This window comes from Salvia hispanica, chromosome 3 (assembly GCF_029641045.1).
Source record: "Salvia hispanica isolate PSC_SH4W2 chromosome 3, Shi_PSC_v1, whole genome shotgun sequence".
NCBI classification, from domain to species: Eukaryota; Viridiplantae; Streptophyta; class Magnoliopsida; order Lamiales; family Lamiaceae; genus Salvia; species Salvia hispanica.
This window is the reverse complement of record NC_142694.1, coordinates 19407784-19424357: the sequence shown is the minus strand read 5'-3', so window position 1 is coordinate 19424357 and position 16574 is coordinate 19407784. Positions and strand designations below refer to the sequence as shown.

The 16574-nt window shown below is 36.7% G+C and overlaps 3 protein-coding genes across 3 annotated transcripts; all 3 read right to left on the bottom strand.

The window, feature by feature from the left end:
* Positions 1-2624: 2624 nt before the first annotated feature.
* Positions 2625-5759, bottom strand: LOC125215003 (uncharacterized). The gene is made up of 3 exons (XM_048116273.2): positions 5409-5759; positions 3680-4978; positions 2625-3039 (listed from the first exon to the last, which is right to left on the bottom strand). The coding sequence occupies exons 1-3, from the start codon at positions 5589-5591 to the stop codon at positions 2812-2814; spliced, it is 1710 nt and encodes a 569-aa protein (XP_047972230.1). The 5' UTR covers positions 5592-5759; the 3' UTR covers positions 2625-2811.
* Positions 5760-6208: 449 nt separating this feature from the next.
* LOC125215662 (ribonuclease 3-like protein 3) lies at positions 6209-8510 on the bottom strand. The gene is made up of 3 exons (XM_048117147.2): positions 8050-8510; positions 7466-7612; positions 6209-6559 (listed from the first exon to the last, which is right to left on the bottom strand). Exons 1-3 carry the CDS (start codon positions 8425-8427, stop codon positions 6299-6301), a joined length of 786 nt encoding a protein of 261 aa, XP_047973104.1. The 5' UTR covers positions 8428-8510; the 3' UTR covers positions 6209-6298.
* Positions 8511-9892: 1382 nt separating this feature from the next.
* LOC125216642 (chitin elicitor receptor kinase 1-like) lies at positions 9893-13930 on the bottom strand. The gene is made up of 12 exons (XM_048118400.2): positions 13212-13930; positions 12684-12717; positions 12560-12564; positions 12330-12464; positions 11701-11900; positions 11500-11589; positions 11282-11375; positions 11056-11207; positions 10883-10977; positions 10505-10643; positions 10325-10423; positions 9893-10244 (listed from the first exon to the last, which is right to left on the bottom strand). Exons 1-12 carry the CDS (start codon positions 13825-13827, stop codon positions 10080-10082), a joined length of 1824 nt encoding a protein of 607 aa, XP_047974357.1. The 5' UTR covers positions 13828-13930; the 3' UTR covers positions 9893-10079.
* Between the last annotated feature and the right edge of the window lie 2644 nt (positions 13931-16574).

Below are 16574 nucleotides of genomic sequence, written 5' to 3'. Positions count from 1 at the left end.
AAAAATTCCATAAACAAAAATTCCATAAATAACATTTAAATTTAAAATTATAAAAAACTAAATCTAATACAATAAAAGTGATAGTGATCCCCAATAAAAAAAAAATTTAATCTTATCAAAGTTAATTGATAATAGTTAATACATGAAATATCACCATGGTTTCATAATAAAATAAAATAAAAAATGTTCTAATATAAAGTTACCATTTTTGTATATTTGCGTATAAATTGACTTGACAATAATTGTGATGATGATTAATTATTTAAATAAATAGAATAATGAATATCTCTTTCATATATAGTGGAGTATTTATTATATATGGAATTTGAAGAAACTTTCCATATAATTTAATGTTTCCATTGTTTATATATCTAGTTGAAAACATAACTATATGTACTCTCCACTTGTCAAATCTCTATTAGTAGGGCATACCAAATAAGATTGACACATTGGTGAGGATTGACCACTAAATTTTTAGTCCAAATAACTTAAATAAATACTCATGTACTAGTATTTCATAAATTTGATTTTTCAACGTGAAGGAGCGGTGCGGTATACTCGGTATAAATATACACCACAAAATACCTACATTTACGCAAAAAAAAAATGGAATATTCATATTCTCTTTCCATAAATTTTTCTTGAATTTTGTAAAAAAAAGTCTCATAATTTTCAACACCTACAGCATCCTAGAATTTTGGTCCTCCACTAAACTTAGCAATCTTCCGTTAATAATTCAACGGTATTCATCACTATATAATGATTTGGAATTCTCAAAATAAGTTGAAAATTCGAAAAAACAGAACAAAACTTATAAGTAAAAAAATAGATAAAATAAATAAAACGCCAACCATGGCGAAGACGCTGCTTTTAATAATGGCCGCGCTGTTTATCATCGGCGCTAATCTTCCGTCGTTGTCGGCGCAAGAAGTTGCCCCGGATGTCGCGGGGCTTGAGGCCGAGGCGGGGGACAAAGCTTCCTTGGAGGGGACTGAGCCAAAAGATGGCTCGGCTCCTCAAGCTGAAGGTGGCTTGGCTCCCCAAGCTGAGCCGGCTAAGGAGGAGCCGGATGAGAAAGATAAACCGGATGAGAAAGATGAATCGGATGAGAAAGAGAAGTCAGATGATAAAGACAAAGACAAAGAGAAGGACAAAGACAAAGACAAAGACAAAGACGAAGACGAGAAAAAGAAGAAACAAAAGTGTGACAAAAAGGACAAAAAGAAGTCAGATGACAAAGACGAAGACAAGGATGAGAAAAAGGAGAAAAAGAAAGATAAGGACGAGAAGAAGGACAAAGACAAGGATAAAAATGAGAAGAAGGATAAAGGCAAAGATGAGAAAAAGGACAAAGAGAAGTCAGATGACAAAGACAAAGATGAGAAAAAGGACAAAGAGAAGTCAGAAGAAAAAGATGAGTCGGCGAAAAATAAGGTTCCGTTGGGGCGGAGGCTGCTGGCGGACGTCGGGGACGCCGTTGATGGGGCGGAGAACGGAGCTATGCGTATGAAGGATAAGGTAGCCGGCTATTTTAATTGAGCTATTCAAGTTATGTAATGAAATGTCTCTAGCTATTATGTTTGATGATTTTTTTTTTCTTTTCGGGGATAGTGATTGATCTATATCCCTTCCATGCAACTCATCTTATTGTGTGAAATTATTACACAATATTGATGGTAGTGTTTTTTATGTGGTTAGTTGGCAAGGTGAAATTTTTGTTGTTGTTTAGGATTATGATTTAATAATAAATTAAAATTCAAATATTTGAGATGGTGGAAGTAATTTATAAAATGTAGATGCGTGATTTATGGTGTTATAATTATTTTGTGAATTAATTAGTAGTACTACGTACTTGTGACGTTAAAATACCACATTCAATATAGCACTATTTTTTATGATTATAACCCCTAATATGTTTTGTAATTTAATGTTTAATTACTATTTTATGTACTTCTTAGTTAGGGTTTATAGTTATTTTTACTTTTTTCCCAGTAGTTGATAATTGAATTTATTATTTTATTAAAATATTTTCAGTTGCAGTTATTTTAGTAATGCGTTCAGCCGTTCACCGTTACTTTTAAAATCTCTAATTATAGTAGTACTATTAAATTTACATTTTTTTTATTTTGAGTCATTTGGGTTGATTATTCTATTATATTAAGGTTTGTAGTTTTGTTAATTGTGGTAGTACTATTAAATTTACATAATTTATTTTGTCATCGAATGAACTCTGATTCAAGACATCAAAATCACAGAGCTTTGACGTACCAGAAGTTAAGTATTTTGGAATATTGATCCACAAAAAATTCTCGATAACGACTATAAAACTAAGTATAATACTTGTTTGATACGATATTAAAACTAAGTTTGAAATTACAAATAACATCAAAATTAACAAAAATGTACTCCGTTAGTTAAAAATAATCTCATTTATAAATGAGACGAGTTCTAATATATTATTTGTAAAGTATCAGAGAAACAAAAACTAAATAAGGAGAGATTAAGAAAATATTCTAATAAATAGAAATGAGACTAATTTTAGTTAGATGAAAAAATGGGACCATTTCCATGGACAAAATGAAGTACTATTAAAAGTAGAAAGATTATAGTATGAGAATTACCCGTGAGGTAAAAAAATGAGTATCATTTAGGTTTAGCAGTGAACCATAAAATATTGATTGTACAAATTTACAAATAACAGATGTGAATAATATAGAGGTTCAATATATCTGAATCATCCCAGGTAGGACCTGAAGCCACCTACCTGCCTCATGGACAAGCCAACCCTATGTTGGGTTGGCGACGACACGACTAGTTCTTCTGATGGACGGCGATTTGGTGTATATCCATGTCCTTGAGCATCACGGATCGCCCACATGAATCGCACGGTGCAGTTCTAGACCCACACACACTCTCGTGTTCTGATAATCCTCTGATACGGTCTCGGGCATCATCAGCAGACCTCCCAGCCTGAACCATATCTCCACAAAACCGGCATGTAATGAGGCGTAAGGAGCAAGTTGAGGACTGGTGTTGCACCTGCAGAGCACACATCGGATTAGTCAGGTCGAAAAGGAAAACACCTGCATTGTATATTCGACAAAAAATCCGCATGCAGGGTTCAATGTAGCTAGTTTAACTGCAGCCTCGCCTTCTCAATTGTAGCAAAATAAATACATCTATCAGATGAAGGGAAAATTGTGGTGATATGATTTTTTTCAAGATCCAACAGCTTGTTTTCTTTGTATTGAAAAAAATCATGAATCATGCCACGACAATTTCCGTTCATCGGATAACATCTGATATGCTACAAATCAAAAGGCGATGCTGTTATTGAAACAAAAGTCATTTATGAGACCCCACTACGAGTGTGACAAAAGCCTTAACCAGATAATGAAATGAAGTTCAGTTGGTTAGACACAAGCCCTCCAACCAATAGGTTAGGGGTTCGGATCATTTAGAATGTGAGTGAGACGGTAGGTGTAGGTGTGTGAGAGGTGTATAGTGATCTACCATCATAAAGCTAAGCTATGCATCACATTTCATAGACACAAAGACACAAACAGTGGCATGATTTATCTCATGGGAATGGGAAAATACCAGAGACCACAGAAGAAATCGAAACAATAAGCCAAAGAGCAGACGATTAAAAACAAGATGCAAAGAGCTTAGTTCTTACCATTTCCTCCTTCTCAAGAACAATCCCACAAGGGCAATGAAGCGGCTCGTGAAAAACTTTCATATGTTTCTCGATTTCTTCCCTTTGGAAAGCTTTACTGCATTTTTCACAATGAACATGCCTCTCACTCTCCTCGACCCTCAAAACAACCCCACAACCGGGATGCTGGCAAATGGTATTATGCCTACTACAATAAGCTTCGTGAAGGGAAATTGTTCTTGATGGGATATGACGCTTACAGTTTCTGCACTCCACAGTATCTACCTCCCCTGACGAGGTTGAAGAAGCAGCATGCTGCCCCACCCTCTGCGTAGCAACGTCTTGAACATTCACTGAGACCTCGTACTTTGATGTCCCTTTGTAGCCATACACAGCAATGGTGTATGTACCAACTCCCAAGTTCTGATCCTCAGCCCCTAGTAGTAAAGCTTTCGAACCCAAATCATGAGACGACCACAAGTGTTGGTGCTGAGTTGGGAACAAAAGGGGATGCCTAGAAACATACAGGTCGGTGTCTCCATCCTGTGTCTGCGTCTCCAAACTAACAAAAACATTTGCATCCTTGGAAGAAATTCGTTCCCAAGTCTCTCCATCCAAGGAGAACTTATAATACATGTACTTCCCTTCCTCAACCACTCCTTGCTCCGATTTTCCCAAGGCAAGAGGCCTCAGCATATACTGGTTTGAGTTATCTACCGACTCTGGACCTATGATGTCGACCTCGATATCCGTTTCCAGGACAGATACACTCGGCGAAGGCTTCAGCTCGAGAACACGCAGATGATAAGTCAGTGCACCATGATTGACAATGAGGAGATCCCCTTGAGAAAGAGTCGCATGCTGTCGGAGACTTGTCTCCAGCACCGCCTTGTGATTAGGAATGTCGGAGAAGCCGAACTCCACAGTCTGAAGTTTCGCATACGTTCCCTTAGGAAGCCAAACGTAACGCACTTCCACTGCAGCAGAGCCAGGAGCCTCGTCCGGGAATAGATTGCTCCAACAGTGCTGAGGAAGAGCTACAAAACCTTCCTCGACTGTGAACTCGAGGACACCAGCATGTGTAATCCGGGACGTTCCTTCATCATCACCATCTACGTTCATAGCGCCTTCGGGACGAATCAACGATAGAGAGAAATGCAGAGGCCCTTTGTCAAAAGCTCCCTGGTCAGAAAGCTCAGTGAAACAGGAAGGCGGAAGTTTGATCTTATCTCCAATGCCCTGATAAGGCACGGCTTCTAAAATACGAGAGAACATAACTCCTCGGCCAGCAAGCGAGCTCTCCTCTGCTAGCTGATTAGCCTGAGATAGAAACATATCCATAATCATAAAGAAAATCGCTTCAAACATGTGATTATTGATTTAGAAAGCACCGTAGAGTTTCTAAATATATTTCCTAAATCCTAATTTCCAACATGAATTCTATACAATCACTAGACTATAAATTATACTAACATAATCTCTCATCACAAAAGAATACTCAATTTCCTCCTTTTTCTCGTCATACAATGCAAAATTGGGAAAGAGATCTTCACATACACACAATAGATCACATTTCACTAAAATTCCGCAGCAATTAAACATCCAAAACATTACAATAAAGGTTTTCAGCAATTCATTAACCTAGAAATTTCTACCTCGGAATAGCACTCTACCAACTGAAAATCAAATCGAATTTAAACCCTAAAAGAAGTGCAGTAGTAAAGGATCAGTGGCGGAGATCAAATCGAACCTTGGATTCAGCTTCCGCGGCATCGAGGCGGCGCTGCCGCTGAGTCGCTTCTATGGCTTCCCGCTGACGAGCGGCTTCCTGCTTAACCTTCCTTTCTCTATCTAACTTGAGCTTCGCCCTCTGTTTCCTATCCCTTTGCTCCTTCTCCAGCTTCTCCGCTGCCCTCCTCAATTCGAAATCCATTGCACAATTAGGCAAAGACACACAATAAAACCTCTTTTTTAAACAAAAAAATGATCGATCCGACTAGAATTCCATGAATTCAATGATATATACACAACATTTCTTGGAGAGAAAGACTTGGTTGATCGCTGAAATTTCAATTTTGAAAAAAAGGAAAAGAAATTGAATTCTGCTACCTACAAATAAACAATTGTAAACTGCAATTCGAGAAAGATCTGGGCTTTTCGAGGAAAAAAATACCCACAATTTGGGCTTGACAATTTGGCCCGTTTCCAAAGCCCGCTATCGATTTGGACTGACAATTTGGCCCATTGGAGTATTATTTCTTTTCTTTTTCCTTTTTCTAAATCGATAGATATCATTCAAAGTTTTGAAAATCTTAAGGTATTTAATTTTTTTTATTTTCAACAAGTTTGGCCATTTTTCTATATGAAAGTTAAAATTCTGAATAGATTATATTACCAATATGTCAAATAAGTAAGAATTAATGGAGTAGAAGATGAAAAAATATGTTTTGCAATGTATGGAATTAGATGAACAAATATGAGACCATATCAGGTTGAATTCTATTTTGAGATTAGCATTTAAAAGAGCAATAAACGTTGTTTTTTTGTGAATTCAAGTGAACGATCTGTTAACAAACTATATATATAATAAAATAAATGCACCACATTTTTCATTGTTATCATTGATTGTCATGTTCCTAATTAAAGCAAGATCTGGTCACATTTAAGGTGGTTATATGCGTCGAGGGCTGCTCTGTTCTTAGCAATGGCTCTCTTGGCTTTATATTCGGCTCTTCCAACGCATGCATCGTTAATCACAAACTCGACAACTCCATTGTCTTTCCACGAGTCTCTCATCTTCAAACTCAACCTTCTGCTTTGACACAGTTCTTGCAGCTGCGAAACCGGATGAATTGGTAGAGTTGCCGGAGTTATTACCGGTTCCAACAGCTTCTTCACTACCTGAAAAACAATTAAAAAGAACACTAAAGTCCAAAATTGGTCTCGTGTTAGGGAGATATAAAACAGAGAAAACAAAAACTGGATATCTGAAAGTCGTGTTTATCACTTTCAGATCAAATCTATTTCGGGGTTCAACCAAAAAATTTGATCGGATAAAATTCAGAGTATTAGAAAATCATATGTTTGTATTTTTCGATAAAAATTGAATCAGAAAATGATCAGTAGAAGAAGAAGATGAAACAGTGCAATGAAACATTGCAACTGTTGGGAGATTAAACCGAAAATAACCGAATTTCAAAGGTTTCCAAAATTGCTATTTAGTCCTTCGACTTTCGGACATTATATTTTCGGATGAATTTCCGATACAGTAACTTTGTCGGAAATAAAAAATTTCCAAGCTGACTCGACCCCAGCCAGGGGCTCTGCCCCTTGAACCCCGCCAGGGGCTACCGCCCCTTGGACCCTGCTACCCGGGGGCGCTGCCCCCGGACCCCCATTCATCTATCTAGGAGCTTCGCTCCTAATATTATAACGAATTCAAATAAGCGTGCACTCCGCACCTCCATACTTAAATGATATATCATTATAGCAATACCCGATCATTCAAGTTAATCGAATTACACTAAAATATCCAACATCTCGTACATTTACTAAAAAAAAGTTCTAGGTCTTACTCATTAATTAAGTATATTGGTCCTAGACAATATGTTTTGGTTCATATTTAACATGTTTTGCCCAACCACATTTTGATCTAATTAATGAGTTAAATATGAACCGATTTTGTGCAAATATACGAGATCAATTTTGAACTTTAAAATGCTTAATTTTTTACATAATTTGTTTTGGACCAGAATCTAACATATTTAATGTATACAAGAACAAAATATTTTGGTAGAAGGAAAGTACCTCCCAAGTTGTGTCAAAAGAGCTTTTGCAGTCAAGAAATATGGCTCCTATCAATGCTTCAAATATGTCTGCCAACACTTTTGGGGCATCAATTAAACCTGATGAATGCAAAGGATGTTTTGCGATTGCCTCTCTAAATTCTTCTATCTAAATACAACAAACAAATACTGTGCGTTACGCATTTATTTCACAGTAAATAAAATAATTACTAAAATTCAAGATTTATATTAGTACTTAAAATCATCTCTTAAAATTAGAAATTTCTATTTTAAAAAATATACTGTATTTCTTTTTAATGAGACTCATTCTCACTTAAAAGGAATAGTATGAACAACCTCTACAATTTCTAAGAGTTCCCACAACTTGTGTCTTTTTAAACAAAAGTCAAATTTATTGGCCTAACAATTCAAATATCTGCCAAATTAATTAATAACGCGTCGTCAAAGAACTCAATAATTTGGGGATACAGATCAATTACTATCAATTAAGTATAATTCGGTACAAATCTCAGTTTATAAAAAATTTAAACTAATTCGGGATATGTTCAAACTTCAAATAGTTGTAATTATTAAAAAAAAACTTACTTGGTGCTCAAGTAAAAATATGTTATGGCGTAGAAATTCGTGCAGCTCGAGCTTCAAGGTGGCACGTGCGAGCTTTTCGGTGTCCACGTTGGCAGAGCGGAGCCTGGTCAGCATACCCGGGTCCGAATCCGGGTAGAGAACGCACTGGTCTTTGGTGACCGCAAAAGTCAAAATCGCATCACCAATATACGCAAGTCGGTCCAATGAGGAGCAACCCTCCTCGTAGGAGTGGTGCGTGAACGCTTGCTGCAAGATCATCGGGTCGTTGAATTCGTACCCGATGATCTCTCGAAGATCGTTCACTCGCCTTGAGCTCTCTTCTCGCCCTTGTGGGAGAGCGAGGGTTTGGAACGAAACAAGCACCTCTTCTTCTCTCATGACTATCGTATCTGTGATAAAGATTGTGATTGTGTGAAATTCCTATCGGTGGTATATTTATATGCTACTACAAAACATTGACAAAAAGAGCATGAAAAGGGCAGGAGTTTTGATGTGTAATTCAACAAATATATAGATTTTTAATGCGCCGCCCTCAATAATTACATAATGTATGTCAATAAGAATAGGTCTTAATTAAGGTAATAAAATTTTAATTACGATAAATAAGTTTTATTTAGGAAACATTCACTACATGACAATTGTATTATCTTAAATATGAAAATTAGTAGTATGTAATATTTTTTAATCTCCTATACATATTACTAGCACTAGCTAGGGTTCATCATCATACACATAGTTGTGATTAATGTTAAACTAATTTTAAAGATTGAACTAGAAACCAAATTAGGCTATTACATCTAGTTTTTTTTTTATGAGATGCGTTGATGTGTAATATATTTCGATCTTTATTATAAGTTCATCTTACTTTATTCTAGTAGATTTATTACTTCATGGTATGTAATACCTTTAAACTATAGTATAGTATGTTTTTACTTACTTCCAGTAAGTTTTGAAATGATTCAACACATGCTTCATTCGAATTCATTGAACTAGGTTTTTACTTTATACACTTTAAAAAATACAATTCATTCTAGTAGGCATATTATTTCATTCAAAAACGTTATTACTTCATTAGATAAAGTGTTTACTTCATTCCATTAAGACTTCAAATGTTTCTACACATACTTCATTCAAATAGTTTATTACATGATTCGATGTGCTTATTACACCATTCAATTAGACTATCACTTCATTTTGTTGTCATAGCTGGAATTTCGGGACTATCACAGCGTCAATGGGATGGCCTTGACGTTTCCGTCTGCTGACACCTGCCGAGAGAACGAATGAAGACAAGACCGGTCACGGCGCTGGTGTGTGTGGAGTTGATTCACAACATCGACCAGAGAGCGCCACGACAATGGTGATAGACATTGCAGAGATAAAGAATGGTACGTGACGGCGAAACCGCCTGTACGTACTAGAATGAAATAATAATTCTACTAGAATGAAGTTAAATCCTCCTTGTTATGACTTATTTGTCCAGGGCTGAAGTAAAATAGACTTGTGATGAAGGCGGAAATAATTTATATATTTGCACATCTCATCCATAAAAAAACTAGATCTAAAATCTCTAATTTGTGTTGGGAAAAGAGAACAAGACAATTATTGGAACAAAGGCATGATTAATTATCTAATCTATGGATTCTCAACTCTTTATCAATATTTCTTCTTTTCCCAACAATTTGGTCTCTGTTTCTGCAGTTTTGCAATAAGAAGTGAATTTGCATGTGATGAGACTCAACTTTCTTACTTTTTCAATTGTACATTAAAACCTTCGTTTCAATTATTATTCCACTATATTAATGGAGAAAATCCAATACGGAATAAAATATAAAATGAAACCTACAACTGAAACTATCGTTTCATTCAGTATCTATGTGCAATTTGATGGCTTAACAAACCACCCGTTTAAATACAAGCAACTGTATAATATACACAAACAAAATCATCTACAAAAAATAAATATAGAAATACATACATGTATAGTACATTACAAGATGGATTCTCCGATAGATGCTCATCTCTAGATGTTACCTCCCAGACATGAGATTCAAGAGGTTCTGGTTGCCGTAGAAATTGCCGACATCCCAATTATCCGTCGATGACGACAGCGTCATCAATGCAACCACGATCGAACGCATGCTCGGTCGTAGTTGTGGATTCTCATGAGTACAAGCTCTGGCAAGCTGTGCAACCTATGATCACATCGATACAATTACAAACCCACAACGACAAATAAAAAAGAGAACAAAAAACAGTTTTTAGAGATACTGACTTTGAGGACAGAGTCAAGCGGGTAGTTATCCCCGAGTCTAGGATCGATCAGCTTCTTCAGATCCTCAGTCGGGTCGGGCTGAGTTAGAGTGTCTTCAAACTACACGAAAGAGGCGTATAAATAGCCAAGTCTAGCATTGACAACAGCAACAACAACGTCTACAAGAGTCGAGTAACTTACCAAAGCAACAAGGCCCCTCGAGTCTGCTGCATTCCCGTTTTGCTTAACTATAGCCTCCTTTGCTGATATCAGCTCATAGATCACGACACCAAAAGCATACACGTCGACTTTGGGGGAAACATCGCCATATTGCGCATACCTGAATGAATTCACGGTCCGTTAGACAGTCAAAAACCTAAGGGCTCTTGGAATTTATTGCAGTTAAATCAACCAACTATAGGATCAGCAGAATCAATCATTCGTATCTGGTGATTTTCTTGATTTTTGGAACTTAGCTTTATTCAATAAATTAGATAAGAATTGTGCAGAGCCGCAGACAGACTAGCTAAGTATAGCCCAAATGGGATCGATAAATGTGAAGAGGATCGGAGAACCTACTCGGGAGGCATGTAGCCGAATGTACCCACAAGCCGCCCCGTTGGTAGTGAGTTACTTCCGACATCAGTAAGTTTCGCCAAGCCAAAATCTGCAACCTGCAGAAATAAATCACACCGTTGATTTATTAAACGAGTTGTGAAGTTTGGCTAATATAGGTATGTTATTGTCCTAACCTTGGCATGCGAATTCTTGTCTATCAAAATATTTGCTGGCTTGATATCTCGATGGATGTACACAGGGACCGTGTGCTCATGGATATATTCGAGACCTCTAGCTGAATCAAGAGCAATTTGTATCCTAGTCGACCAAGGGAGCGGCTCCCTGCCTGCAAAAGGACACAGTAAGAAACGTGCTCGGCAAATTCTATAGTTTAGTACAGTCTGAACTCATCATCCATACCAGATCCTCGGAGATGCTGGCTTAAGTTTCCATTCTCAATGTATTCGTAAACAAGGAAAAGAGAGCCCTCGGTACAGTATCCTATCAAGCGCACCTGTTGGCAGCGATCATATGTAGATTAATCACACAGTCAGCGTAGATTCTTTTCCCTTACTTACGACCTATGAAACTTACTAGCGAAACCAATTTGCACAAATGAATAGTAAGAGAGCAATTACCAGGTTGAGGTGATGAACATTCGTCAAAACCTTCAGCTCAGCGAGAAACTCGTTAGTCGCTTGCATATCCATTTTCTTGATCGCCGCTTTCTGCACAGAAGAGAAACTTTTGTAGCAAACACCAGGAACTGATTATGCAACGGAACTTTCAGGCTTCTTTTCAGGTTAGGGTAGACGAAATAAAATTAAGAATATACTCACCTCGCCTCGAAGCTCAGCGTAGTAAACAGCACCAAATCCACCTTCACCGATCTTATTAGCCAGGCTGAAGTTTTCAGTTGAGCTAGCAAGTTCTTCATATGAAAACTCAACAGATTTTTCAACAGTAATGCCAAGAGCTGGAGATGCACTAGCGCGAGTGCTACCAGAATCTTGTGGTTTGAAATTAGAGCCGTCGGTACCTAATCAAGCAGATGTAAATAACTGACCAGCAGAGCTATATACGGCTCACCAAGCAATTAAGGGGCAGTTAACTTTGAGCAATAAGATGCAAAGATAAAAATCATCCAAGCAAATCTGCCAACTTAACCTTCAAATACTCAATTATAGTAATTTCTATCAATCTACATAAATTATTAACACCATGAACCTCACAAACATACATAGAAAAAATCTTCTTTTGTGATCCACAAACAATAGAAAAAAATAGCAATGCTGCCAACAACATGCTAAAGTTCTTTTGCTCATAACCGCATCACTTTACTAGTTTTCAGCAAAATCATCATCAGCCTAAACTAAAACGCAAAGCATTTGCAAGCAAGCACAACTAGACCACATGTTGCCAATTCAACGATCTGGGAAATCGCAACAGCAAGTTCAATGCAACTGACCTTCAGATGCTGAGAGTAACTTGATCTTCTCCTTGTTCTTCTTCCTCCGCAGCACTACATATACCCAACCAGAAACTACCACCACCCCAACTACTACTGCAATCACTATCCCAGCAATGGCGCCACTAGATAGTCCTAAATTAGTGAAAACCAGCAGTTATAAAATAAATAGCTAAAACAATTTCAGAGATGATAGCAGAAACCATTGTAAGAGGAGAACACCAAACCACCTTTGCTGCAAAAAATTGGAAAAGATTGTATAAGTATAAGACTTTTACATAATATGCTATAAAATGTGCAGAAAACAGTGAAAGGAAGCACAAAATTAATACAAGATCAAAGATATAAAGCTACCTGCTCGGTATAGGTGGAAATATCCCATTTTGATCTGCAAATAAATCAAGATAATCATCAGAGTGAAACATATGATAGTATAAAACGATAATAGGTTCTGGTTTTTCACACCATTAACGAACTTAAAAATCTGCTGCCATTACTTAACTTTTAACTTAATCTAATTTTGATAATGAGCTTGGATTCCAGCAAATATTGCCATCAATGTTCAAACCGCTAATGGTTAATTATGTGTGAAATTTAATGCAAAATTGGTGATGTTTCGGCAAGTAACACCAGCAGATTTAGCCAACTGGTATTTTCAAGCAGCATGTCAACATTGAATTAGGCAGGAATCCAACTCTTAGCAAAAACATGTGTAATTCAAATTTTTGCAATTATAAAGTATACATTTAAAGTACAAACAAGAAAACCATACCAGACTTTTACATCAGCTCCATACATTCAACAACAAATATGTCAACATTATAACTAGAAAATCATAGTATGATTAAATTACAAATTATCTTAAGAAAATAAGCTACTGACCTCTTCCTGGAATATACACCAATCCACTGCCTGAGTTGAAATTAGCTGAAGGATTATACCTACTAACTATATCGGCGGTCAAATTATTAGCTGCCGCGACCGATTCCAGCGTATCCCCTGGCCTCAAAGGCCACGTGATGAACAATCCATAATCCTCGGACACATTCTCATCCCCGCAGCTGCAATTCACCACCACCTTCAGCGTGACGCCGGTGTCCGGAATATTCTCCGCCGGATACGTATTGGAGCTCTGCAGCGAATCAACCGTCGTCAGATTCGAATAGTAGGTTTGCGCGATCGTCAGGTAAGTGACGCCGGGAAAAGTCGTGAAATCGAACTCGTGGCCGAGGAATTCTCCGTTTTGGAGGCAATCGCACCGGAAAGGCACGTTGACGCGTGCGCCGGCCTGAACGCTGTCCTGATTGGGGATGGAAGGGTTGTAGGAGAGGATTGTGTTGATTGGGGTTTGAGTCATCCGAGAAACGAAGGTTAAGTTGGAATCCAGCCACATGTAGTAGGAGGCTAGCGCGGTGTCGCAGCCGCGGCTGCAGCGGGCGTCGGCGGCGGCGGAGAGGATCGCGATGAGGAGAATTCCGGTGAGGAGCTTCATCGGCATTTCGTCGAATGGGTCGTGAGCATAGCTGGAAAAAGGAGATGAATGATTCAAGTCGACGGTGGTCAGAGTTGACTTGAATGGCTGCTGCTGCGCATAACTTCCACTATTTTTTAATTCTAGATGCGGAATTTGTTTATATTATCTAATTATTTACCAATTTTAAAATTTTGTCTCTCTTATTATGGTTTTAGTTCCATTAAATGATCTCATCTATTTCCACTGCATTTAATTATTGGTATAACTTTCTTCATAAAATCCATATTAGTATCGCAATTAGAGGTGCCCACGGTTCAGGAACTGATGGTTACGATTCGGAACCGTCGGTTTCGATTTTGGAAATTGTTGAACCGGAACCGAATTGCGAGGATGTTTCGCGGTTACGGTTACGGTTACGGTTATGGTTCCAAAACCGCCGGTTTCGGTTCCTAACCGATGATTTTCCGGCGGTTTTTTTTTTACATTTTTTCACGGTTCTGGACTGCCGGTTTTTTGCGATTTTCTGCGGTTCCGGATTGATTTCACGGTTTTCTGGCGGTTTTTTGTGGTTCCGGCACGATTTCGGTTCGAAAAATTTTGAACCTGAACCGAACCGCGGTTCAAAAATCGACGATTTCAGTTCGAATAAATTCTCACAGTTTCGATTTTAACCGCTAGTTCGGTAAACCTTGGGCAGGTCTAATCGCAATACATGGTTTTTATCTGGATTAACAATTTAAAACTATAGTCATAGTACACTAACAATATAATTGCGCCATTTTCTATTTCAATCTTAGAAGTTTCACGTAGATTATTTGTTCCATAAGTAACCTTTATTCATACTTTAACTTTCTCCAATCAGTACAATAAACATTTTTTAAATAATGTGTTCAAAAGAGTGCATATTTTCCTTTTTGAAATATCTCACTTTAAATGACATATTCCTAAATAAAAAAATATCAATTTTTTTATTTTTTTCCTTCTCTTATTTTATTTTCTTTACTTTACTTATAAAACAATACTATATAAAATTATGTGTTGAATTAGAAATGCTCCACATAGAGTGGAAAGGATTGGAGTACATAATAGGAAAGAGAAGTATAAAAATACAATGAGATAGTAGGAAATAAATTAAATAGAAGAAAGTAAAATAAGAGAAAAATAAAATAAGAGATATATTAGATATGTTCGATTTTGCTAAAATATTAGTACTAAATAATTTAATTATAATGGGACAAATTAAAATGAAATAATATTGCATACTAATGAGACGCAGGAAGTATTTGATAAATTTTTAATACGATCAAGGTTGATAAATAAAACAAAGCGAGGAATATAATAAAAATCAAGTGAACTCTTATCTTTGTGTTTTAAGTGAACTCGATATGTAATAATGTGCTCAAGTTGAAATTGCTTAAAATCACTAGAGCTCTATTTTGTAAACAAAGATTCCATATAACAATTCTTTTAATGAAAAAAAATACTTAGCAATATTTTATAGGAGTATATGCTTTCCTTATAGAACTAAAAATTAGGTGCGACTTATATCAATTCAACTCCGTGTATAACCATAGTAGCCAACTTAAAATTGCATACAATCTTTTTAAGAAAAAACTTTGTATGCTTCAACGTTTGAACACATTTAAATACAAGGAAGTCAAAACATATCCCTTTCCTTTTCCTTTTCCTTCTTAAACTACAATTTGATGGAAGTTATGAAATTTTCAAGCGAAGATTCATCGTGTCCATAATAAATTACACACCAATGAAAATGATCCTAACAATTTATTACTACATGCCACATTCCTAACCTCTTCAAATCATAACCATAAATTAAATTCTCTCTCAAAATTACCAACTCCATTCACAAATCGACTCCATCATGGCAATTCCCTCTCCCCTCATGTTCAAAATAATCATCACCGCCACCCTCCTCCTCTCCTCCGCCGTCGCTGAGGCGGCCGACGACAGCGCCTCCCCCGCTTCCGAGCATGTTTTATACAAGCACCAAAACAAAGCCGATGATCAAGTAACCAATGAATTTGGGTCGGAGAAACGTAGAGTTCCCTCGGGATCCAATCCTCTCCATAATAAATGATGTCGTTTTGATCAGCGGATCCATTGTAAAATTTTCGACTTAATAAGGTGTTGTTATTTTCTCTTTTCCTATTCTATCACCGTCTCCTGTTGGTTAAATTGCAATTCACGATGTTTTGATGAGGAAGAGGAATCAATTGATCAATTCGTGCCAAGTTAAGTCTAGAAGCCAAGTTTATAGATTTACACAATCAATGTATCAATTGGACATTTTTTAGCTTCAAGCAATAATGCCTATCTTAATATACATTTGATTTTGATGTTATGATGAATATTTTAGCTAGAGATCAAATATTTATGTAATTTGTAGTAGGATTTAAATTGAGCGCGTTTACATATGCAACATTTCTTGACTTCACCGTTAACTTCTTTGTTTGAAATAATACTAGTAGTATTAGTTATTCAGAATGATAAATATAATATTTGAATGTTTAATTAAAAATATTAGTATCTCTTTAATGTATGAAAGTCAACAAGAGATATTTTTGTTGATATAATTAAATATTGCAGTGTAGAAATGTGTATATAAGTGTTTGGCTAAAGTAAGTAATTAATACCTAACTCTAAGCATAGCATGAAACTAAATTTTCAACGCTCATATATAGAGATGAATTTGTCATTAAATGTGTATTTACAAGTTTAACAAAAAAAGTCACCTCGTTTGAAGTTGAAAT

Coding starts and splice junctions, on each gene's coding strand:
- LOC125215003 (XM_048116273.2), bottom strand. CDS start 5,591: ATGGATTTCGAATTGAGGAGGGCAGCGGAGAAGCTGGAGAAGGAGCAA. Junction 4,979..5,408: donor CCGCGGAAGCTGAATCCAAG/GTTCGATTTGAT, acceptor TTTCTATCTCAG/GCTAATCAGCTAGCAGAGGA. Junction 3,040..3,679: donor TTCTTGAGAAGGAGGAAATG/GTAAGAACTAAG, acceptor TGTGCTCTGCAG/GTGCAACACCAGTCCTCAAC.
- LOC125215662 (XM_048117147.2), bottom strand. CDS start 8,427: ATGAGAGAAGAAGAGGTGCTTGTTTCGTTCCAAACCCTCGCTCTCCCA. Junction 7,613..8,049: donor TATTTTTACTTGAGCACCAA/GTAAGTTTTTTT, acceptor TGTTGTATTTAG/ATAGAAGAATTTAGAGAGGC. Junction 6,560..7,465: donor CTTTTGACACAACTTGGGAG/GTACTTTCCTTC, acceptor ATTGTTTTTCAG/GTAGTGAAGAAGCTGTTGGA.
- LOC125216642 (XM_048118400.2), bottom strand. CDS start 13,827: ATGCCGATGAAGCTCCTCACCGGAATTCTCCTCATCGCGATCCTCTCC. Junction 11,376..11,499: donor ATGTTCATCACCTCAACCTG/GTAATTGCTCTC, acceptor CGCTGCCAACAG/GTGCGCTTGATAGGATACTG. Junction 10,978..11,055: donor ACAAGAATTCGCATGCCAAG/GTTAGGACAATA, acceptor TTATTTCTGCAG/GTTGCAGATTTTGGCTTGGC.